The sequence below is a fragment of the Neovison vison genome, chromosome X (assembly GCF_020171115.1).
Source record: "Neovison vison isolate M4711 chromosome X, ASM_NN_V1, whole genome shotgun sequence".
Taxonomy (NCBI): domain Eukaryota; kingdom Metazoa; phylum Chordata; class Mammalia; order Carnivora; family Mustelidae; genus Neogale; species Neogale vison.
In genome coordinates, this window is record NC_058105.1 from 79,621,090 (window position 1) to 79,647,636 (window position 26,547).

At 39.7% G+C, this 26,547-nt stretch overlaps 1 protein-coding gene across 3 annotated transcripts in view; it reads right to left on the reverse strand.

The window, feature by feature from the left end:
- The window catches only part of KLF8 (Kruppel like factor 8), a 256,081-nt gene that overhangs the window by 84,405 nt on the left and 145,129 nt on the right, over window positions 1-26,547 (reverse strand). For all 3 annotated transcript variants that reach the window (XM_044234518.1, XM_044234516.1, XM_044234517.1), the window contains exon 2: window positions 15,755-15,821. Coding sequence is in view for 2 of the 3 variants with exons in the window: in XM_044234516.1 (XP_044090451.1) it covers window positions 15,755-15,772 (18 nt within the window). In the remaining variant the exon portion in view is untranslated. The remainder of the gene's footprint in view (window positions 1-15,754; window positions 15,822-26,547) is intronic.

Here is a 26,547-nt window from a genome sequence, read left to right on the forward strand (position 1 = left end):
TGAGAGAGAGAGAGACACAGGGAGTTGGAAGGGGTAGAGAAAGAGCATGTAAATACCTGCAATTATGTGACAATATGTGTAAAATGTTAACAATATTAAACTGGAGGGGGGAGAAATGTATGATACAGTATGAGTCCTAAAATTGATCATACATGTTGTTCAAGAAATCCTATTTCTATGAAATAATCAGAAACTAAGAACAAAAAGTACTGACAACCAAGTGTATTCATTATATTGTATATGGTGATAAAGGAATTCAAAGACTGTTGAGCATGTGTGTACTGAACTAGACAGCCATACTAATCCCATCTCATGACATAAACAAATCATATAATGAGCCAAACCAGTAGGTCTCTGCCCATGAGAATGTTGCCAACATTGTATTTTTATAGAATACAAGTTCTGAGCCTTTGTTCCCTGGGACATGGCCAGTGTTCTGTGGCCATGAAAGCACAAAATTACTTTACTAAACCTAGCTTTACTAAAAACAAGATAGCTTGGAGAAGTCAAGAAATAAAAAAGTTCTTAGATTATCTATTATCCAGAATTTTCTACACATTGAACCAATTTCAAAGTGTCTTCAAACTTTGGAAACTTAGTATACTTAAACAATGCATGGACATTGGGAGTTGGAGAGGAGAAGTGAGTTGGGGGAAATTGGAGGGGGAGATGAACCATGGGAGACTGTGGACTGTGAGAAACAAACTGAGGGTTTTGGAGGGGAGGGGAGTAAGGGGCTGGGTGAGCCTGGTGGTGGGTATTAAGGAGGGCACATATTGCATGGAGCACTTGGTGTGGTACATAAACAATAAATCTTGGAACACTGAAAAAAATAAAATTAAATTAAAAATAATAATAATTTTGGAATTGTACTTAGGTGTACCGAGATTTCAAAATAAGGTAGCTATGCATGCTTCACAACATTTCAATGAGTATTTTTTTATTACATGTCCAATAGGCTTTTTTCTAACCCTTATACTCAACTGCATTTTAGTATTAATTATGACTTATACCAGAAACCAACAGATGTTTTACAACAATTAGCAAGTGTTAATGTATGAATAGTCCTTAAATGGCAACAGCTACAAGTAAGGTAAATAAAATACTAAGTTGGGTTTGGTATTAACACAATACAAAGGAAAATCCCCCCTATGTGCATGAAAACATGCACATAGGTGCATGAAACTTAAATTCAATTGTACACCAAAGGCAAAACATTTAATGGTTAAAAATTATTTTTGGTAAAATATGACTCTTAAATATAAGCCAAATGCTTGATCTGGTGACTTAAATATAGAAACAATGGGGGGGAGGAGTCAAGATGGCGGAGAAGTAGCAGGCTGAGACTACTTCAGCTAGCAGGAGATCAGCTAGATAGCTGATCTAAAGATTGCAGACACCTGCAAATCCATCGGCAGATTGAAGAAGAATAGCAATTCTGGAAACAGAAAAACAACCACTTTCTGAAAGGTAGGACTGGCAGAGAAGTGAATCCAAAGCGACGGGAAGACAGACCCCGGGGGGAAGGGCCGGCTCCCGGCAAGCGGCGGAGCAACGAAGCACAAAATCAGGACTTTTAAAAGTCTGTTCCAATGAGGGACATCGCTCCAGAGGCTAAACCAGGGTGAAGCCCATGCGGGGTCAGCGTGGCCTCAGGTCCCACAGGGTCACAGAAGGATCGTGGGTGTCTGAGTGTCACAGAGCTCGCGGGTATTGGAATGGGAAAGCCTGCTACAGAGACAGAGCCGACAGTAAGCCTGCAGCTCGGGGTTAACTTGAACCAGCCGCAGGCTCGGTGAGCTCGGAGCGCGGCCAGAGGTCAGGCAGATGGGAGTAACTAGGCGCTGTTCTCTGAGGGCACACTGAGCAGTGGGCCCTGGGCTCTCGGCCCCTCTGGGCCGGAGACCAGGAGGCCGCCATTTGTATTCCCGTCCTCCAGAACTCTACGGAAAGAGCTCAGGGAACAAAAGCTCCTGAAAGCAAACCCGAGCGCATTACTCAGCCCGGCCCCTGGTAAGGGCGGTGCAATTCCGCCTGGGGCAAAGACACTTGAGAATCACTACACCAGGCCCCTCCTACAGCAGATCAACAAGAAATCCAGCCAAGATCAAGTTTACCTACCAAGGAGTGCAGTTTCAATACCAATGAGAGCAGCAGAATTCCAGAGGAGGAGAAAGCAAAGCAAGGAACTCATGATTTTCTCCCTGTGATTTTTTTAGTCTTGCAGTTAATTTAATTTTTTTCTTTTTCATTTTTTTCTCTTCTTCTGCTAATTTTATTTAACTTTTACCCTTTTCTTTTTTAACGTTTTTTAATAAGTTTATCTAATATATTTTTTTCTGTTTTATATTTTTCATTATTGGTTTTCCTTTTTTAAATTCTTTTTTCTTTTTTTTTTCTTTCTTTCTTTTTGAACCTCTTTCTATCCCCTTTCTCCCCACTCACGATTTGGGATCTCTTGTGATTTGTTTAAAGCATATTTTCCTGGGGTTGTTGTCACCCTTTTAGTATTTTACTTGCTCCTTCATATACTCTTATCTGGACAAAATGACAAGGCGGAAAAATTCACCACAAAAAAAAGAACAAGAGGCAGTACCGAAGGCTAGGGACCTAATCAATACGGACATTGGTAATATGTCAGATCTAGAGTTCAGAATGACAATTCTCAAGATTCTAGCCGGGCTCGAAAAAGGCATGAAAGATATTAGAGAAACCCTCTCCAGAGATATAAAAGCCCTATCTGGAGAAATAAAAGAACTAAATTCTCACCTAGTTGAAATTAAAAAAGCTATTAATGAGGTTCAATCAAAAATGGAGGCTCTCACTGCTAGGATAAATGAGGCAGAAGAAAGAATTAGCGATATAGAAGACCAAATGACAGAGAATAAAGAAGCTGAGCAAAAGAGGGACAAAAAGCTACTGGAGCATGAGGGGAGAATTCGAGAGATAAGTGACACCATAAGACGAAACAACATTAGAATAATTGGGATTCCAGGAGAAGAAGAAAGAGAGAGGGGAGCAGAAGGTATACTGGAGAGAATTATTGGGGAGAATTTCCCCAATATGGCAAAGGGAATGAGCACCAAAATTCAGGAGGTTCAGAGAACGCCCCTCAAAATCAATAAGAATAGGCCCATACCCCGTCACCTAATAGTAAAATTTACAAGTCTTAGTGACAAAGAGAAAATCCTGAAAGCAGCCCGGGAAAAGAAGTCTGTAACATACAATGGTAAAAATATTCAATTGGCAGCAGAATTATCCAGAGAGAGCTGGCAGGCCAGAAAGAGCTGGCATTATATATTCAGAGCACTAAATGAGAAAAATATGCAGCCAAGAATACTATATCCAGCTAGGCTATCATTGAAAATAGAAGGAGAGATTAAAAGCTTCCAGGACAAACAAAAACTGAAAGAATTTGCAAACACCAAACCAGCTCTACAGGAAATACTGAAAGAGGTCCTCTAAGCAAAGAGAGAGCCTACAAGTGGTAGATCAGAAAGGAACAGAGACAATATACAGTAACAGTCACCTTACAGGCAGTACAATGGCACTAAATTCATATCTCTCAATAGTTACCCTGAATGTTAATGGGCTAAATGCCCCAATCAAAAGACACAGGGTATCAGAATGGATAAAAAAACAAAACCCATCTATATGTTGCCTCCAAGAAACTCATTTTAAGCCCGAAGACACCTCCAGATTTAAAGTGAGGGGATGGAAAAGAATTTACCATGCTAATGGACATCAGAAAAAAGCAGGAGTGGCAATCCTTATATCAGATCAATTAGATTTTAAGCCAAAGACTATAATAAGAGATGAGGAAGGACACTATATCATACTCAAAGGGTCTGTCCAACAAGAAGATCTAAAAATTTAAAATATCTATGCCCCCAACATGGGAGCAGCCAACTATATAAACCAATTAATAACAAAATCAAAGAAACACATCAACAATAATACAATAATAGTAGGGGACTTTAACACTCCCCTCACTGAAATGGACAGATCATCCAAGCAAAAGATCAGCAAAAAAATATAGGCCTTATACGACACACTGGACCAGATGGACATCACAGATATATTTAGAACATTTCATCCCAAAGCAACAGAATACACATTCTTCTCTAGTGCACATGGAACATTCTCCAGAATAGATCACATCCTCGGTCCTAAATCAGGACTCAACGGGTATCAAGAAATTGGGATCATTCCCTGCATATTTTCAGACCACAATGCTCTGAAGCTAGATATCAACCACAAGAGTAAGTTTGGAAAGAACCCAAATACATGGCGACTAAACAGCTTCCTTCTAAAGAATGAATGGGTTAACTGGGAAATTAAAGAAGTATTGAGGGGAGGAGTCAAGATGGCGGAGAAGTAGCAGGCTGAGACTACCTCAGCTAGCAGGAGATCAGCTAGAGAGCTTATCTAAAGATTGCAAACACCTGCAAATCCATCGGCAGATCAAAGAGAAGAAGAACAGCAATTCTAGAAACAGAAAAACAACCACATTCTGAAAGGTAGGACTGGCGGAGAAGTGAATCCAAAGCGATGGGAAGATAGACCCCGGGGGGAGGGGCCGGCTCCCGGCAAGCGGCGGAGCAACGGAGCACAAAATCAGGACTTTTAAAAGTCTGTTCCGCTGAGGGACATCGCTCCGGAGGCTAAACCGGGGCGAAGACCACACGGGGTCGGCGTGACCTCAGGTCCTGCGGGGTCACAGAAGGATCGGGGGTGTCCGAGTGTCACAGAGCTTGCGGATATTGGAACGGGAAAGCCGGCTGCAGAGACAGAGCCGACAGTAAGCTCGAAGCTTGGAGTTGCCTTGAACCGGTCGCAAGCTCGGTGAGCTCGGAGCGCGGCCGGAGGTTGGGCAGACGCGAGTTACTGGGAGCTGTTCGCTGAGGGCGCACAGGGGAGCGGGGCCCCGGGCTCTCGGCTCCTCCGGGCCGGAGACCAGGAGGCCGCCATTTGTATTCCCGTCCTCCAGAACTCTACGGAAAGCGCTCAGGGAACAAAAGCTCCTGAAAGCAAAGCCGAGCAGATCACTCAGCCCGGCCCCTGGTAAGGGCGGTGTAATTCCGCCTGGGGCAAAGACACTTGAGAATCACTACACCAGGCCCCTCCCCCAGAAGATCAACAAGAAATCCAGGCAAGACCAAGTTCACCTACCAAGGAGTGCAGTTTCAATACCAAGGAGAGAGCAGCAGAATTCCAGAGGATGAGAAAACAAACCACGGAACTCATGGCTTTCTGCCTGTGATATTTCAGTCTTGCAGTTAATTTAATTTTTTTCTTTTTCATTTTTTTCTCTTCTTCTGCTAAAATTTTTTATAACTTTTATCCTTTTCTCTTTTAACGTTTTTTAACTAGATTATCTAATATATATATTTTTCTTTTTTATACTTTTGTTTATTCATTTTCTTTTTTTTCAATTCTTTTTTTTTCTTTTATTTCTTTCTTTCTTTTGAACCTTTTTTTATCCCCAAATCAGATGAGATCCTAATCTCTTCAATCTTTTTTTTTCTTAATTCTTTTTTAAATTCTTGATTGAATTTTTAATTCAATCTCTTTTTTTAATTCTTTTTTTCTTTTTTTTCTTTCTTTCTTTTTGAACCTCTTTTTATCCCCAAATCAGAAGAGATCCCAATCAGAAGAGATTGGGAGATCCCAATCAAAGGAGATCCCAATCAGAGGAGATCCCTCACCCAATCGTGAGGGGGGAGAAATCCCCCCTCACGATTTGGGATCTCTTCTGATTTGGTTAAAGCATATTTTCCTGGGATTGTTGCCACCCTTTTAGTATTTTACTTGCTCCTTCATATACTCTTATCTGGACAAAATGACAAGGCGGAAAAATTCACAACAAAAAAAAGAACAAGAGGCAGTACCGAAGGCTAGGGACCTAATCAATACAGACATTGGTAATATGTCAGATCTAGAGTTCAAAATGACAATTCTCAAGGTTATAGCCGGGCTTGAAAAAGGCATGGAAGATATTAGAGAAACCGTCTCCAGAGATATAAAAGCCCTTTCTGGAGCAATAAAAGAACTAAAATATAACCAAGTTGAAATCAAAAAAGCTATTAATGAAGTTCAATCAAAAATGGAGGCTCTCACTGCTAGGATAAATGAGGCAGAAGAAAGAATTAGCGATATAGAAGACCAAATGACAGAGAAAAAAGAAGCTGAGCAAAAGAGGGACAAACAGCTACTGGACCATGAGGGGAGAATTCGAGAGATAAGTGACACCATAAGATGAAACAACATTAGAATAATTGGGATTCCAGAAGAAGAAGAAAGAGAGAGGGGAGCAGAAGGTATACTGGAGAGAATTACTGGGGAGAATTTCCCCAATATGGCAAAGGGAACGAGTATCAAAATTCAGGAGGTTCAGAGAACGCCCCTCAAAATCAATAAGAATAGGCCCACACCCCGTCACCTAATAGTAAAATTTACAAGCCTTAGTGACAAAGAGAAAATCCTGAAAGCAGCCCGGGAAAAGAAGTCTGTAACATACAATGGTAAAAGTATTAGATTGGCAGCTGACTTATCCACAGAGACCTGGCATGCCAGAAAGAGCTGGCATGACTATTTCAGAGCACTAAACAAGAAAAACATGCAGCCAAGAATACTATATCCAGCTAGGCTATCATTGAAAATAGAAGGAGAGATTAAAAGCTTCCAGGACAAACAAAAACTGAAAGAATTTGCAAACACCAAACCAGCTCTACAGGAAATACTGAAAGGGGTCCTCTAAGCAAAGAGAGAGCCTACAAGTGGTAGATCAGAAAGGAACAGAGACAATATACAGTAACAGTCACCTTACAGGCAATACAATGGCACTAAAATCGTATCTCTCAATAGTTACCCTGAATGTTAATGGGCTAAATGCCCCAATCAAAAGACACAGGGTATCAGAATGGATAAAAAAACAAAACCCATCTATATGTTGCCTCCAAGAAACTCATTTTAATCCCGAAGACACCTCCAGACTTAAAGTGAGGGGGTGGAAAAGAATTTACCATGCTAATGGACATCAGAAAAAAGCAGGAGTGGCAATCCTTATATCAGATCAATTAGATTTTAAGCCAAAGACTATAATAAGAGATGAGGAAGGACACTATATCATACTCAAAGGGTCTGTCCAACAAGAAGATCTAACAATTTTAAATATCTATGCCCCCAACGTGGGCGCAGCCAACTATATAAACCAATTAATAACAAAATCAAAGAAACACATCAACAATAATACAATAATAGTAGGGGACTTTAACACTCCCCTCACTGAAATGGACAGATCATCCAAGCAAAAGATCAACAGGGAAATAAAGGCCTTAAATGATACACTGGATGAGATGGACATCACAGATATATTCAGAACATTTCATCCCAAAGCAACAGAATACACATTCTTCTCTAGTGCACATGGAACATTCTCCAGAATAGATCACATCCTCGGTCCTAAATCAGGACTCAACCGGTATCAAAAGATTGGGATCATTCCCTGCATATTTTCAGACCACAATGCTCTGAAGCTAGAACTCAACCACAAGAGGAAGTTTGGAAAGAACACAAATACATGTAGACTAAACAGCATCCTTCTAAAGAATGAATGGGTCAACCGGGAAATTAAAGAAGAATTGAAAAAAATCATGGAAACAAATGATAATGAAAATACAACGGTTCAAAATCTGTGGGACACAACAAAGGCAGTCCTGAGAGGAAAATATATAGCGGTACAAGCTTTTCTCAAGAAACAAGAAAGGTCTCAGGTACACAACCTAACCCTACACCTAAAGGAGCTGGAGAAAGAACAAGAAAGAAACCCTAAGCCCAGCAGGAGAAGAGAAATCATAAAGATCAGAGCAGAAATCAATGAAATAGAAACCAAAAAAACAATAGAACAAATAAACCAAACTAGGAGCTGGTTCGTTGAAAGAATTAAAAAAATTGATAAACCCTTGGCCAGACTAATCAAAAAGAAAAGAGAAAGGACCCAAATAAATAAAATCATGAATGAAAGAGGAGAGATCACAACTAACACCAAAGAAATACAAACTATTATAAGAACATACTATGAGCAACTCTACGCCAACAAATTTGACAATCTGGAAGAAATGGATGCATTCCTAGAAACATATAAACTACCAAAATTGAACCAGGAAGAAATAGAAAGCCTGAACAGACCCATAAGCAGTAAGGAGATTGAAACAGTCATTAAAAATCTCCAAACAAACAAAAGCCCAGGGCCAGATGGCTTCCCGGGGGAATTCTACCAAACTTTTAAAGAGGAACTAATTCCTATTCTCCTGAAACTGTTCCAAAAAATAGAAATGGTAGGAAAACTCCCAAACTCATTTTATGAGGCCAGCATCACCTTGATCCCAAAACCAGACAAGGATCCCATCAAAAAAGAGAGCTATAGACCAATATCCTTGATGAACACAGATGCGAAAATTCTCACCAAAATACTAGCCAATAGGATTCAACAGTACATTAAAAGGATTATTCACCACTACCAAGTGGGATTTATCCCAGGGCTGCAAGGTTGGTTCAACATCCGCAAATCAGTCAATGTGATACAACACATCAATAAAAGAAAGAACAAGAACCATATGATACTCTCAATAGATGCTGAAAAAGCATTTGACAAAGTACAGCATCCCTTCCTGATCAAAACCCTTCAAAGTGTAGGGATAGAGGGCACATACCTCAATATCATCAAAGCCATCTATGAAAAACCCACTGCGAATATCATTCTCAATGGAGAAAAACTGAAAGCTTTTCCACTAAGGTCAGGAACACGGCAGGGATGTCCATTATCACCACTGCTATTCAACATAGTACTAGAAGTCCTAGCCTCAGCAATCAGACAACAAAAGGAAATTAAAGGCATCCAAATCGGCAAAGAAGAAGTCAAATTATCACTCTTCGCAGATGATATGATACTCTATGTGGAAAACCCAAAAGACTCCACTCCAAAACTGCTAGAACTTATACAGGAATTCAGTAAAGTGTCAGGATATAAGATCAATGCACAGAAATCAGTTGCACTTCTCTACACCAACAACAAGACAGAAGAAAGAGAAATTAAGGAGTCAATCCCATTTACAATTGCACTCCAAACCATAAGATACCTAGGAATAAACCTAACCAAAGAGGCTAAGAATCTATACTCAGATAACTATAAAGTACTTATGAAAGAAATTGAGGAAGACACAAAGAAATGGAAAAATGTTCCATGCTCCTGGATTGGAAGAATAAATATTGTGAAAATGTCTATGCTACCTAAAGCAATCTACACATTTAATGCAATTCCTATCAAAGTACCCTCCATCTTTTTCAAAGAAATGGAACAAATAATTTTAAAATTTATATGGAACCAGAAAAGACCTCAAATAGCCAAAGGGATATTGAAAAACAAAGCCAAAGTTGGTGGCATCACAATTCCGGACTTCAAGCTTTATTACAAAGCTGTCATCATCAAGACAGCATGGTACTGGCACAAAAACAGACACATAGACCAATGGAACAGAATAGAGAGCCCAGAAATAGACCCTCAACTCTATGGTCAACTAATCTTCGACAAAGCAGGAAAGAATGTCCAATGGAAAAAAGACAGCCTCTTCAATAAATGGTGTTGGGAAAATTGGACAGCCACGTGCAGAAAAATGAAATTGGACCATTTCCTTACACCACACAAAAATAGATTCAAAATGGATTAAGGACCTCAATGTGAGAAAGGAATCCATCAAAATCCTTGAGGAGAACACAGGCAGCAACCTCTTCGACCTCAGCCGCAGCAACATCTTCCTAGGAACATCGCCAAAGGCAAGGGAAGCAAGGGCAAAAATGAACTTTTGGGATTTCATCAAAATCAAAAGCTTTTGCACAGCAAAGGAAACAGTTAACAAAACCAAAAGACAACTGACAGAATGGGAGAAGATATTTGCAAACGACATATCAGATAAAGGACTAGTGTCCAAAATCTATAAAGAACTTAACAAACTCAACACCCAAAGAACAAATAATCCAATCAAGAAATGGGCAGAGGACATGAACAGACACTTCTGCCAAGAAGACATCCAGATGGCCAACAGACACATGAAAAAGTGCTCCATATCACTCGGCATCAGGGAAATACAAATCAAAACCACAATGAGATATCACCTCACACCAGTCAGAATGGCTAAAATCAACAAGTCAGGAAATGACAGATGCTGGCAGGGTGCGGAGAAAGGGGAACCCTCCTACACTGTTGGTAGGAATGCAAGCTGGTGCAACCATTCCGGAAAACAGCATGGAGATTCCTCAAAATGTTGAAAATAGAACTGCCCTATGACCCAGCAATTGCACTAATGGGAATTTTCCCTAAAGATACAAACGTAGTGATCCAAAGGGGCACGTGCACCCGAATGTTTATAGCAGCAATGTCCACAATAGCCAAAGTATGGAAAGAACCTAGATGTCCATCAACAGATGAATGGATCAAGAAGAAGTGGTATATATACACAATGGAATACTATGCAGCCATCAAAAGAAACGAAATCTTGCCATTTGCGACAACATGGATGGAACTAAAGCGTATCATGCTTAGCGAAATAAGTCAAGCAGAGAAAGACAACTATCATATGATCTCCCTGATATGAGGAAGTGGTGAGGCAACATGGGGGCTTAAGTGGGTAGTAGAAGAATCCATGAAACAAGATGGGATAGGGAGGGAGACAAACCATAAGTGACTCTTAATCTCACGAAACAAACTGTGGGTTGCTGGGGGGAGGGGGGTTGGGAGAAGGGGGGAAGGTTATGGACATTGGGGAGGGTATGTGCTTTTGGGTAAATTGGAAGGGGAGATGAACCATGAGAGACTATGGACTCTGAAAAACAGTCTGAGGGGTTTGAAGTGGCGGGGGGGGTGGGAGGTTGGGGTACCAGGTGGTGGGTATTATAGAGGGCACAGCTTGCATGGAGCACTGGGTGTGGTGAAAAAATAATGAATACTGTTTTTCTGAAAATAAATAAATTGGAAAAAAAAATAAAGAAGAATTGAAAAAATCATGGAAACAAATGATAATGAAAATACAATGGTTCAAAATCTGTGGGACACAACAAAAGCAATCCTGAGAGGAAAATATATAGCGGTACAAGCCTTTCTCAAGAAACAAGAAAGGTAACCAGTACACAACCTAACCCTACACCTAAAGGAGCTGGAGAAAGAACAAGAAAGAAACCCTAAGCCCAGCAGGAGAAGAGAAATCATAAAATCAGAGCAGAAATCAATGAAATAGAAACCAAAAAAACAATAGAGCAAATCAACGAAACTAGGATCTGGTTCTTTGAAAGAATTAATAAAATTGATAAACCCCTGGATGGACTTATCAAAAAGAAAAGAGAAAGGACACAAATAAATAAAATCATGAATGAAAGAGGAGAGATCACAACTAACACCAAAGAAATACAAACTATTATAAGAACATACTATGAGCAACTCTACGCCAACAAATTTGACAATCTGGAAGAAATGGATGCATTCCCAGAAACATATAAAGTACCACAACTGAACCAGGAAGAAATAGAAAGCCTGAACAGACCCATAACCAGTAAGGAGATGGAAACAGTCATTAAAAATCTCCAAACAAACAAAAGCCCAGGGCCAGACAGCTTCCCGGGGGAATTCTACCAAACATTTAAAGAAGAAGTAATTCCTATTCTCCCGAAACTGTTCCAAAAAATAGAAACGGAAGGAATACTTCCAAACTCATTTTATGAGGCCAGCATCACCTTGATCCCAAAACCAGACAAGGATCCCATCAAAAAAGAGAGCTATAGACCAATATCCTTGATGAACACAGATGCAAAAATTCTCACCAATATACTACCAATAGGATTCAACAGTACATTAAAAGGATTATTCACCACGACCAAGTGGGATTTATCCCAGGGCTGCAAGGTTGGTTCAACATCCGCAAATCAGTCAATGTGATACAACACATCAATAAAAGAAAGAACCAGAACCATATGATACTCTCGATAGATGCTGAAAAAGCATTTGACAAAGTACAGCATCCCTTCCTGATCAAAACTCTTCAAAGTGTAGGGATAGAGGGCACATACCTCAATATCATCAAAGCCATTTATGAAAAACCCACCGCAAATATCATTCTCAATGGAGAAAAACTGAAAGCTTTTCCACTAAGGTCAGGAACACGGCAGGGATGTCCGTTATCACCACTGCTATTCAACATAGTACTAGAAGTTCTAGCCTCAGCAATCAGACAACAAAAGGAAAATAAAGGCATCCAAATCGGCAAAGAAGAAGTCATATTATCACTCTTTGCAGATGATATGATACTCTATGTGGAAAACCCAAAAGACTCCACTCCAAAACTGCTAGAAGTTGTACAGATATTCAATAAAGTGTCAGGATATAAAATCAATGCACAGAAATCAGTTGCATTTCTCTACACCAACAACAAGACAGAAGAAAGAGAAATTAAGGAGTCAATCCCATTTGCAATTGCACCCCAAACCATAAGATACCTAGGAATAAACCTAACCAAAGAGGCTAAGAATCTATACTCAGAAAACTATAAAGTACTCATGAAAGAAATTGAGGAAGACACAAAGAAATGGAAAAATGTTCCATGATCCTGGATTGGAAGAATAAACATTGTGAAAATGTCTATGCTACCTAAAGCAATCTACACATTTAATGCAATTCCTATCAAAGTACCATTCATCTTTTTCAAAGAAATGGAACAAATAATCCTAAAATTTATATGGAACCAGAAAAGACCTCGAATAGCCAAAGGGATATTGAAAAACAAAGCCAAAGTTGGTGGCATCACAATTCCGGACCTTAAGCTCTATTACAAAGCTGTCATCATCAAGACAGCATGGTACTGGCACAAAAACAGACACATAGATCAATGGAACAGAATAGAACGCCCAGAAATAGACCCTCAACTCTATGGTCAACTAATCTTTGACAAAGCAGGAAAGAATGTCCAATGGAAAAAAGACAGTCTCTTCAATAAATGGTGTTGGGAAAATTGGACAGCCACGTGCAGAAAAATGAAATTGGACCATTTCCTTACACCACACACAAAAATAGACTCAAAATGGATGAAGGACCTCAATGTGAGAAAGGACTCCATCAAAATCCTTGAGGAGAACACAGGCAGCAACCTCTTCGACCTCAGCCGCAGCAACATCTTCCTAGGAACATCGCCAAAGGCAAGGGAAACAAGGGCAAAAATGAACTATTGGGATTTCATCAAGATCAAAAGCTTTTGCACAGCAAAGGAAACAGTTAACAAAATCAAAAGACAACTGACAGAATGGGAGAAGATATTTGCAAATGACATATCAGATAAAGGGCTAGTGTCCAAAATCTATAAAGAACTTAGCAAACTCAACACCCACAGAACAAATAATCCAATCAAGAAATGGACAGAGGACATGAACAGACATTTCTGCAAAGAATACATCCGGATGGCCAACAGACACATGAAAAAGTGCTCCATATCACTCGGCATCAGGGAAATACAAATCAAAACCACAATGAGATATCACCTCACACCAGTCAGAATGGCTAAAATCAACAAGTCAGGAAATGACAGATGCTGGCGAGGATGCGGAGAAAGGGGAACCCTCCTACACTGTTGGTGGGAATGCAAGCTGGTGCAACCACTCTGGAAAACAGCATGGAGGTTCCTCAAAATGTTGAAAATAGAACTGCCCTATGACCCAGCAATTGCACTACTGGGAATTTACCCTAAAGATACAAACGTAGTGATCCAAAGGGGCACGTGCACCCGAATGTTTATAGCAGCAATGTCCACAATAGCCAAGCTGTGGAAAGAACCTAGATGTCCATCAACAGATGAATGGATCAAGAAGATGTGGTATATATACACAATGGAATACTATGCAGCCATCAAAAGAAATGAAATCTTGCCATTTGCGACAACATGGATGGAACTAGAGCGTATCATGCTTAGCGAAATAAGTCAAGCGGAGAAAGACTACTACCATATGATCTCCCTGATATGAGGAAGTGGTGAGGCAACATGGGGGCTTAAGTGGGTAGGAGAAGAATAAATGAAACAAGATGGGATAGGGAGGGAGACAAACCATAAGTGACTCTTAATCTCACAAAACAAACTGTGGGTTGCTGGGTGAGGGGGGTTGGGAGAAGGGGGGTGGGGTTATGGACATTGGGGAAGGTATGTGCTTTGGTGAGTGCTGTGAAGTGTGTAAACCTGGCGAATCACAGACCTGTACCCCTGGGGATAAAAATATATGTTTATAAAAAATAAAAAATTTATTAAAAAATTTTTAAAAAAATATGAAAGGAAAAAAAATATAGAAACAACGGGAGCCTGGATGGCTCAGTTGGTTAAGTGTCTGGTTGGGCTCAGGTCATGATTCCAGTGTCCTGGGATCAGGCTCAGTGGGGAGTCTGCTTTTCCCTCTCCCTCTGCCCCTCCCACTCTTTGTGCACTTTCTCTCTCTCTGTCTCAAATAAAATCTTTTTAAAAAAGGGAAACAGATCGTTACTGGATACACAAAAGTTCATACTCAACTTTATAGACAGTTTAAAGGATTTTCAAGGGTAATTTTGACAGTATTTGCATTTTACTCATGGAATGACTTTAAAACTTAAACCTGAGCAAAATCAGACTTCTACATCTAATACAGACTGCTTGCCTGTTTAAGAAAAGAAATCCTTGTTCTGGGGTGTGTCCAAAGTTACAATATTCTTAGCTGTAGGATGGGAATATTAATAATATCTATCTGTGATGATTCATTTTGTATCAATTTGGGAGACTCACAATGCTCAGATATTTGGTCAAACATTATTCTGAATGTTTCTGTGAAGATGTTTTTGGGTGAAATTAACATTTAAGTCACTGGTCTTTGAGTAAAGCAGATTACCCTGCATAATGTGGGTTGGCCTCATTCCATCACTTGGAGGCCTTAATAGACAAAGGCTGAGCTCCTTCAAGCAGGAAAGAACTCTTCTACCCAACTGCCCTTGAAACTGCAACTCTTCCCTGGCTCTCCAATCTGCCAGCCTACCCCCTATTAAATTTTATATTCATTAGAATTCTACAGTCATGTGAGCTAATTCCTTAGAATCTCTCTCTCAATAGCTAAGTAGATAGATATATATTTTATTTTATATATAAGTATATATGTATATATGTGATACATATATTGTTATTTATACCTATATATATAGTATATATATATATATACACATATATATATGTAGATAGATGATAGATGATGATCGACAGCTAGATAGATAGAAGGGGGAAAGAGAGAGAGGGAGAGATTGAGACATACACATTCTGCTGGTTCTGTTTCTTTGGAGAACCTTAATACAGTATCCAACAGAGATATAATGAAGATTAAAGAAGACAATGTATTTAATCTTCAGAGTGCCTTAAATGTGGAACAGTGTTAGGTAAATGATTGCTATTGTCTACCAAGTGTCTAACTTGCCTCTAAACACTTGACCCCAGAGGATATACTTCTTTTGGGCCGGATCTATTCTGGCCTGGGTTTCAACAGTTGAAACCCAGGCTTTCAGGTACTTCCCAGAAACCTTCCTTCCTTCACTCCTTTTCAGTTCCTAACATGTTGTTAGAAATAAAAAATGAGCTTTAGCTCTACAATGATTTACCAGGCACTCAGCACTGTTATAGCTCAATATTAGTATCTAATTTTCCTGATAACTGACCTGTTTGAAGACATTCATTGAGCCACCTGCTGAACAACTTCCAAGTTGTTTATGAGTTGATCCATATCTGGAAAAAAGACAAGGAACACACAATGTTAGAATAAGATTAATCCACCATATGCATACAGTATGCCATTTACCCTTGGTTATACCTGTTTTCATTCAATGAACATCACTTTTTCAACACTTACTAGATATTGAGAAGTCAGTGTTTGGACAACATTCTAATTTGTATATTCCACTCATCAAGATGGCCCTGGCTTGTCCCCAACAATATTAGCTGCCCCCCCCTACAATTCCTATATACATGAGAATCTGCTTCTTCCAACCACTCCAACCAGCCCTACCTATAAAAGATCCTCTATGGATATTTACCCTAATGAGCTTCTAAGCACATTAGCACTAAATCTCTCTAAGGAAGTATTTCCTGTCTATCTCTCTTAAACACACAAGCTAGATGGGGTTAACATGAACAGTCCTCTATTTCTCTGTTCATTTGTCTTTCTATAAAAAGGGAGACTTGGTGGCCTCATTATGCTGCCCTACATAAACCATCATAACCATTCCTACCAGAAGCACCAACCAGCACTTATTTAACCAGATTTCCTTTGATCTATCTACAGTTTAATCTCACTAAAGAGGAAAATATAGGGCAAGGAAGATAAATCCACAGATTGCTTATAACTTAGTTGGTCAAATTTTGGATTATTCTAAGTGTCTCCAAATCAATTACAGTTAGTTTCTACATTTAAGACCTGATTGTGTTTCAAAAGATAGTCTATAAATCAGTTAATTATTTTTGATGTCAAATATATTCACCCATAAAATATTCATTTTATAGGTCACTTCATAATAACCATTTAATATCTAAAGCAGTTAAAATACAACAAACACACAATGAGCAAAAATACAAAATTATAATATAGTTGCACAAAAAAGCAAAAAATAAACCTCAAAATAATTCCTTTATTTTTTGAATGTCAGGAATTGAGGAAACCAGTCCTAATTTGATGGCAATAACATACAAAGAATATCCTATTAAGATGATGAGTTACGGGGCGCCTGGGTGGCTCAGTGGGTTAAAGCCTCTGCCTTCGGCTCAGGTCATGATCCCAGGGTCCTAGGATCAAGCCCCACATCGGGCTCTCTGCTCTGCAGGGAGCCTGCTTCCTCCTCTCTCTCTCTCTCTCTGCCTGCCTCTCTGCCTACTTGTGATCTCTCTCTGTCAAATAAATAAATAAATAATCTTTAAAAAAGAAAAGATGATGAGTTAAACTTTTGTGCCACTACTGAAGAATTTGGAGAATGTTGACACATTAAAATAGTTCAATTTTGCTAGAGTGTGTTATGCTAAGAGTAATAAATTAGTCATTGAAAAACAAATACCATGACTTCACTCATGTATGGAATTTAAGAAACAAAACAGCTGAACCTATGGGAGGGGAAAAAAGAGAGAGGGAAACAAACCATAAGAGGATCTTTGTAATAGAGAACAAACCGAGGGTTAATGGAGGGAGGTGGGTGGCAGATGGGTTAGATGGGTATTGAGGAGGGCACTTGTAATCAGGAGCACTGGACGTTGTATGTAATTGATGAACCACTGAATTCTGCTCCTGAGCCAGTATTACACTGTATGTTAACTAACTATAATTTAAATAAACATTTGGAAAAATAAAATAGCCTAAATTTTATCTCAAAACACATGAATTTTCTTTTCTTTCATCCAAGTGTATGGATAGAATAAATCACATTTACATCCATCATTTACCAAATGTTTATTGCATAATGACTGTATGTCAGAGGTTATGTAAGGTACATTGTTATCAGTTTGGGATCTGAATCAACCAGACATAGAGTCAGCAAGTATAGCAGAGAGCACTGCCTGAGAGTTAGATGCCCAGGGGTTATATCCTATAATCTTTGCCAAGGTCTTTTTATGTAAGCCTCAACATCTCCATCTAGAATTAAAAGATTTCAAACTGTTTTCTGCAGAGTCCTAAGCCTTCCATGAAGCCTTTTGGAGGGTTAGGTCAGCATTGATGGAGGAAAAAGCATATATTTTTTAATTATTTATTTTTATTTATTTATTTGACAGAGAGAGTGCACAAGCAGGATGAGCAGGAGAGGGAGAAGCAGGCTTCCTGATGAGCAGGGAGCCCAATCCGGGGCTCCATTCCAGGACCCTGTGATCATGACCTGAGTGGAAGGCATATGCTTAACAAACTAAGCCACCTAGGTGCCCCGAGTAAGAAGCATATTAAGGAATAAGCACAGAAATCAGACACAGAAAAATCCAGTTTCCATTAGACTCAAAGCTCTTTGCAGGCAGAAATTTCATCTTTGATATTTTTTTCTACTGATGTATTTAAGGGGTTAGAACAGTACCTGGCACATGATAGGTGTTCAAACACATATCTGAAGGTTTTTGATGAATGACAGAAAAGGAAAATGAGGAAGTGTGTTTTCCCAAGTACAGAACAGGACAAGAACGAGAAAGAATGAAAGAAAATTGGAGACATTGTGTATAAGAGATGTTTGAAGTATAATTAACCACGAAGTATGAGGAGCCAGAGAGTTCAGCTTTTTCTGATTTCAAGGCTGGAAAAAGAGGGTGTGATGGGGGGCACCATGGAGCCAGAAGAGTTTGGTTGCTGCCAGAAACATTTATAGGAGAGAGTGGAGTGATTTTGGTTCTTTCCAGTCACATATCCTTTCACTAGATCTCATCAATTTTAGCCAGACCAACTTACAAAAGCCATCTCCTATCTGGTCTTTTTTAATTTCTATGGCTTATAAAACAACAGGGCTGAGGAAGCAGAATGACTTTGACAAGATATTTATTCCCTATAAACTGCAGATTTTTCACCTGCCAGGGTCAGGGTGGTGGTGATAGTACTGATTTAATTGGGTTAATAGGAGGATTCTTTGAATTAGCACCTGGAGATACACTCAAGACAGTTTTTGTCATATAAAAAGTTCTCAATATACTTAGCTATTTTATCATCACTACCGTTATTATTGTTGATGGCCAGAATCTTTAGCCTTAGCCCGGAAGTTCATCTCGTCGGCATCAAGCAAGTTTTTCCTACACACTGTGCTCACAAACCTCTCCACATCTCAACATTTAGCTTTCTTTTTTTTTCTCCTTCTTCATTTAAAAGATTTTATTTTATTTATTTAAGAGAGATAATGAAAGAGAGAGAGAGTATGAGAGGAGAGGGTCAGAGGGAGAAGCAGACTCCCCACTAAGCAGGGAGTCCAATGCTGGACTCAATACTGAGACTCCAGGATCATAGCCTGAGCTGAAGGCAGTTGCTTAACCAACTAAGCCACCCAGGCACCCATATCTCATATATGGAATCTCAGTTTTTACCACTACCATCAACCTAGTCTCAGTCTAAAAACTTGAGAGTCATTTACCTTTGACTTTATTCTCATCATCTTCAGCCAACTGGTTATCCATTGCAATTAATTCAACAACAGAAATATCTTTTAAAAGTAGCCCTTCATCATCTAGTCACTTCTCCTTCTAGCCATATTCCACATTGCTACCTAAGTATGGTAAAAAGTCATGGACTCTAGAGTGAGTGCCTAGAGTCACATCCTGGCTCTGTAATTTTTTTTTAAGATTTTATTTATTCATTTTAGAGAAAGGCAGGGAGAGGGCAGAGGGAGATGGAGAGAAAGAATCTTGAGTAGATTCCCTGCTGAGCATAGTGCCCCAAGTAGGGCTCAATCCCATAGCCCTGAAATCAAGAGTGAAGAGTCCCATACTTAATGGACTGAGCCACCCAGGTGACTCCTGCCTCTGTAATTTCCTAACAATAAGACTTTGGACAAGTTTTTTCCACCTTCCTGTGTCTGTTTCCCCATCTACAAAATGGGAATACCTTATAGAATTGTCATAAGGACTTATCATGTTAATATGCATTTAAGTATTTACAACACTTCCAGGCACAAAGAGGCATTTTCTGTTTCCCTGACCATCAGGTGAGTTCCTCAGTAGTTAACTAGTGACTATTACCTACCTTCCCTTGTATCTTTTAGCAGAGTATCTCCTCTGCTAATTAATGTGCTATTTGTGTCCAGTGTGCTAATTAATGTCCAGTGAATTGATGATAGTGGGAGTAAGGAAGGTTATTTAGCAGATATTATATTATAATAGTAAATAATACCAATATTATTTAATAGCAATAACCAAGGAGTCTGGGTAATACATATTGTTCCACCCGTACTGCCAATATTTTAGTCAAATGACATAAGGGAGATAGCCGAAAATTAGGAATGTAAGCAATTTCTGCTTAGTATCCTCTCACTTGAAGAACAGCCAAATTGGAATAGCCAATAGGTAACTCATAGATAACTCTGGACAACATTCTAAATTTGGGGGAATATATAGGGAAAGCTGTCTAACCTCTTCCTTAAAAAAATAATATTTGGTCAGCCAAAACTTAAAATTGTAGGAAATGTGGACCTAGAGAATGGTCTTAAAGAAAGCTCAGTATATATATATATATATATATATATATATATATATATATATTAGTGAGTGTGAACCTTTGATTAATGAATGCAATAAATAAATAAAAACGGAGTAAGCCTCCCCTACTCCAACTAAACATAAACAAGTAAAAAACATTTATAGCAGATAAACAAGCATAGCAAGTAAGCCTAGACCAATGTGTGTATAGTGATAAGACTAATGTGTGTGTAGTGATAAAGATGAACGTAGAGCAATAAGCTGCAAATATTTTGACCAGTGAAATGAGGGTGCCTGGGTGGCTCAGTGGGTTGGGCCGCTGCCTTCGGTTCGGGTCATGATCTCAGGGTCCTGGGATCGAGTCCCGCGTCGGGCTCTCTGCTCAGCGGGGAGCCTGCTTCCTCATCTCTCTCTCTCTCTCTCTGCCTGCCTCTCTGCCTACTTGTGATCTCTCTCTCTGTCAAATAAATAAATAAAATCTTAAAAAAAATGTTGCAAAAACATGTTTTCGTGTTTATGTGTGTTTTGATGTATAAGCATGAGAAAAACAAGTGATGTAATATGTTTATGAAGGAGACTTAGCACAGTACATAAAAAGAGGCATCGGGTTGGACTGAGCGAAGCGAGTTCCCTGTCGGGAGAACATCATCGCCCCGACAGTCTCATTGCCAACCACTCGCTGGTTCCCAGTCTCAACTTCTGCGGTGACCTCTCTGTCTAGATTGTGAGGCGACGTCTCCTTATCGTGACAACCTGATGAGCTGCCAAACCGCGACGATTGTGGTGCGGACCTCATCCCAATAAAGATAAAGTGAGTTACATCGCATCTGTCTCTCTCTCGCTCCCTTTCTTTCATTTACGTTGCAACCCCCTGGCGGGACGCAGGGGTTTTACTCGCATCATATATATATATATATATATATATATATATATATATATGATATATATATATATATGAGGACTTTTTAAGTCTTTTGCTTTTGTCTACAGTTGGAGCTTCTGCTCTGTGTCTGGGACCAGACAGTTGCACAGAAGCTGTGAAGAAAGTGGTGGGGAAATGTCCAGAGGTATTTAAGGTATGTCCTGAGCCACTGAGATGTGAATTATACAGTCAGGAGGGCTTCAGAAATACGAATGATCTACTTGAGATAATAACCATCTTTCTGCCTAGATTGGCTCTTTAAGCATCTGTGCCTGGAAGCTGGACTTTTTGGTCCTTCTCTGGAGGGAATACTAGAAGGGGAAACAGAGGAGGAGATAGGGAGGACTGAGCCTCATCCACAGCAGGTCAATGTCTGATATATGCAGAACATCACAAACCACATTCCAGGGACAATAATCACAGAAATTTGACATGATTATTTTATCTTTGTCACATTCCCAGGTTTATTTTGTTACCAAAGTGGCATTTCCCCCAATCATCTATTTGTTTTATGAAAATGAACAGATTGTTTAAGGTAGAGGAACAGATGGCTTGCTAATAGACCATATCTCACTCTCCAGTTAGCCCTAAGAGGGAAAAAAAATGTTTAGGGATAAAAGTGAGCAGTTAAACCTTCAAGGTGGAACTCAAGAAAGAATCATTGGGGTGTACAACTTCAAAATCAAGCAAAACACTGGGGACTCTAAGAGACTTAAGAGATACATAGTATCTAGGGAGATAAGATGGCAGAGAAGTAGGGAGGAGACACCGTTTCAACCTGTCCCCTAAAGTGAGCTGATTACCTACCAAAGAACTCTGATAACCCATGAAATAAGCCTGAGATTAGAATTATATACTTCTGGATCTCTATGGGGGCAGAAGATGCCAGTGGGCAGGTAAAGCGAAGTGGGAACATCAGACTGATATTGGAAGACAAACAAAAGGGAGCCACCAGAAGTGACCCGTTGAAAAGTAATACCCCAATATGAGAGTGCCTTGTGATTGGGGACCAGCATTAACTGGGAGTCTGGTTGAAAGCACTCAAAAAGAGCAAAGGATCATAGGGGGAAATTGGGGGAATCTGGCGGTTAGGGACAGGGGCTTAAGCCTGCCAACCCAGGACAGCCACCGCTGGCTCTGAGCAACAGAAAGTGCAGTGAAGAAGCCAGGTCTTAGTCCTTGAGCTGCAGGCTCTCCTGAGAGCATCTGAGGGAGCCTCACCAGCCAGCAGAACCACAGCCTTTTGCACTCTGAATACGTGCATGCTGCTTGACCAGAGTCTGAGTCGCTATTGAGCCCTACACTGTTCCCTGAGAGAGGTGCATGCAGGCACCAGCCAGCAGGTGCTCTCTAGGACCCGGAGAGTCTGAGCACTCCAAGCCCGGGCCAGCAGGAAGATCTCAGAGCACTATCTCCGCTTGGGATTTCTCTGGTGGTCTGGACCCGCCCAGACAGCTGCAGCTAGTATTTCTTGTGGTTTTGGGTACAAGCTGGAGTTCCTCTGACCCCAGAGACCATGATTGGGAACGTGCTCTGCCAGTGGCAGAGGGGAAATTTATGTGCTCTGGAGCACCCAGAGGGGAAGAAACTGAGGCTTCTCTCTGAGAGGGAGGTCTGGGTGCAGTTTGCTTTCCTCTAAACCTCCAAAACCCATCAAAAGCTGCCAAGGCAAGAGAAAACAAACAAACAAAAAACCCTCCAGAGAACAAAAGCCTGAAAAACCCGTTTCCTCAGAGCCCAGCCCCTTGATGGGGGCAGCAGGAATTAACTCTACCAACACTATCTGAAAATCCACATAGCAGGCCCCTCCCCTATAAAGCCAGCCAGCCCAAAAAAAAAAAAAAAAAAAAGACAAGAGGACAACCACCACTACTTCATAGATACAACTTTTATTTTTAATTTGTTCCCACTTTTCTGGTTCTTTTCATTATATATATATATATATATATATATATATATAACTTTTTAACCTATTTACCATCACAATGAGATGTTCAGTACATCAAATTCCATAATAACCTTTTAACCTGAAATTTTTTGATACATAACCTGTGTTTTTCTTTTGTTTTTCTATTTTTATGTTTTTTTTAATTTTTTTTATATTCATATAGAGATAAGCTTCAAGGTAATCCACTTTCCCCAATCAATGCTACTCCTATAGGCAAACCAGTTTTAAATCCCCTTTATCACAGGGAAGTTGAGCCCTTTAACAAAGATATAAGATACATCTAGGAAGAATCAAAATAACCTTCCTCCCTCACACTGAGAATTTATAACCACTCTCCCAGCTTTCTCTTCTGTCACTGTTTCTGTGTCTTTGTTTTTGTCCTGGTAGCATATAAATCTTATATGAGGGGTTCATTTTGACGAGGTTCTTTTCTTTCTTTCTTTCTTTCATTCTTTCTTTCTTGATTTATTTTTCTCTTGTCATCTACAGTTTTTTATTATTAATTAATTTATTTTCAGAAAAAAAGTATTCATTTTTATACCACACTCAGTGCTCCATGCAATCCCAGCCCTCTATAATGCCCACCACGCGGTACCCCAACCTCCCACCCCCCACGCCACCTCAAACCCCTCAGATTGTTTTTCAGAGTCCATAGTCTCTCATGATTCATCTCCCCTTCCAATTTACCCCAACTCCCTTCTCCTCTCTAACACACCTTGTCCTCCATGCTATTTGTTATGCTCCACAAATAAATGAAACCATATGATAATTGACTCTCTCTGCTTGACTTATTTCACTCAGCATAATCTTTTCCAGTCCCATCCATGTTGCTACAAAAGTTGGGTATTCATCCTTTCTGATGGAGGCATAATACTCCATAGTGTATATGGACCACATCTTCCTTATCCATTTGTCCGTTGAACGGCATCATGGTTCTTTCCAGTTTGGTGACAGTGGCCATTGCTGCTATAAACATTGGGGTACAGATGACCCTTCTTTTCACGACATTTGTATCTTTGGGGTAAATACCCAGGAGTGCAATTACAGGGTCATAGGGAAGTACTATTTTTAATTTCTTGAGGAAGCTCCACACTGTTCTCCAAAGAGGCTGCACCAACTTGCATTACCACCAACAGTGTAACAGGGTTCCCCATTCTCCACATCCTCTCCAACACATGTTGTTTCCTGTTTTGTTACTTTTGGCCATTCTAACTGGTGTAAGGTAGTATCTCAATGTGGTTTTAATTTGAATCTCCCTGAGGGCTAGTGAGATTATTCCCTGCATATTCTCAGATCACAATGCTTTGAAACTGGAGCTCAATCACAAGGAAGAGTTCAGAAGGAACTCAAACACCTGGAAGCTAAAGTCCACCTTGCTTAAGAATGCTTGGATCAACCAGGAGATCAAAGAAGAACTGAAACAGTTCATGGAAACCAATGAGAATAAAGACACTTCAGTCCAAAACCATGGGATACAGCAAAGTGGTCCTAAGGGGGAAATACATAGCCATCCAAGCCTCCCTCAAAAACACTGAAAAATCCAGAATACACCAGATGTCTCTACACCTTAAAGAACTCAAACCAACTCCACACATAAGAAGGGAAATCATCAATATTACAGCTGAGATCAATGAGGTAGAAACCAGAGATACAGTTGAACGTATCAATGAAACTAGAAGCTGGTTTTTTGAAAGAATCAATAAGATCGATAAACCATTGACCACAATAATCCAAAAGAAAAGAGAGAAAGCCCAAATTCATAAAATTATAAATGAAAAGGGAGAGATCACAACTATCACCAAGGAAATAGAAACAATCATCAGAAGTTATTATCAACAGTTATATGCCAATAAGCTTAGCAACCTAGATGAAATGGATGCATTCCTGGAAAAATATAAACTACCAAAATTGAACCAGGAAGAAATCGACAACCTGAATAGACCGATATCTAGAAATGAGATTGAAGCAGTGATCAAAAACCTCCCAAAAAAGAAGAGCCCAGGACCTGATGGACTCCCTGGGGAATTCTACCAAACTTTCAAAGAAGAAATAACACCTATTCTCCTGAAGCTGTTTCAAAAAATTGAAGCAGAAGGAAAACTTCCTGACCCTTTCTATGAAGCCAGCATTACCCTGATCCCCAAACCAGGCAAAGAACCTACCAAAAAGGAGAATTTCACACCAATATCACTGATGAATATGGATGCTAAGATTCTCAACAAGATCCTAGCCAACAGGATCCAACAGCATATTAAAAAGATTATCCACCATGACCAGGTGGGATTCATCCCTGGGCTACAAGGATGGTTCAACATTTGCAAGTCAATCAATGTGATACAACAAATTAATATTAGAAGAGGGAAGAACCACATGGTCCTCTCAATTGATGCAGAAAAAGCATTTGACAAAATCCAACATCCGTTCCTGATTAAAACGCTTCAAAGTATAGGGATAGAGGGAACATTCCTGAACCTCATCAAATCTATCTATGAAAGACCCACAGCAAATATCATCCTCAATGGGAAAAAGCTTGCAGCCTTCCCATTGAGATCAGGAACAAGACAAGGATGCCCACTTTCACCCCTCTTGTTCAACATAGTATTAGAAGTCCTAGCAACAGCAATCAGACAACAAAGAGAAATAAAAGGTATCCAAATTGGCAATGAAGAAGTCAAACTCTCTCTCTTCGCAGATAACATGATACTTTATATGGAAAACCCAAAAGACTCCATGCCAAAACTACTAGAACTCATACAGCAATTCAGCAACGTGACAGGATACAAAGTCAATGTACAGAAATCAGTGGCTTTCTTATACACTAACAATGAAAATACAGAAAGGGAAATTAGAGAATTGATTCCATTTACTATAGCACTAAGAACCATAAGATACCTGGGAATAAACCTAACCAAAGAGGTAAAGGATCTGTACTTGAGGAACTACAGAACACTCATGAAAGAAATTGAAGAAGACATAAAAAGATGGAAGACCATTCCATGCTCTTGTATCGGAAGAATAAACATTGTTAAAATGTCTATACTGCCTAGAACAATCTATACTTTTAATGCCATTCCGATCAAAATTCCACCCGTATTCTTCAAAGAGCTGGAGCAAATAGTCCAAAAATTTGTATGGAATCAGAAGAGACCCCAAATCGCTAAGGAAATGTTGAAAAACAAAAATAAAGCTGGGGGCATCATGTTACCTGATTTCAAGCTTTATTACAAAGCTAAGATCACCAAGACAGCATGGTACTGGCATAAAAACAGACACATAGACCAGGGGAACAGCGTAGAGAGCCCAGATATGGACCCTCAACTCTATGGTCAATTAATCTTTGACAAAACAGGAAAAAATATACAGTGGAAAAAAGACAGTCTCTTCAATAAATGGTGCTGAGAAAACTGGACAGCTATATGTAGAAGAATGAAACTCGTCATTCT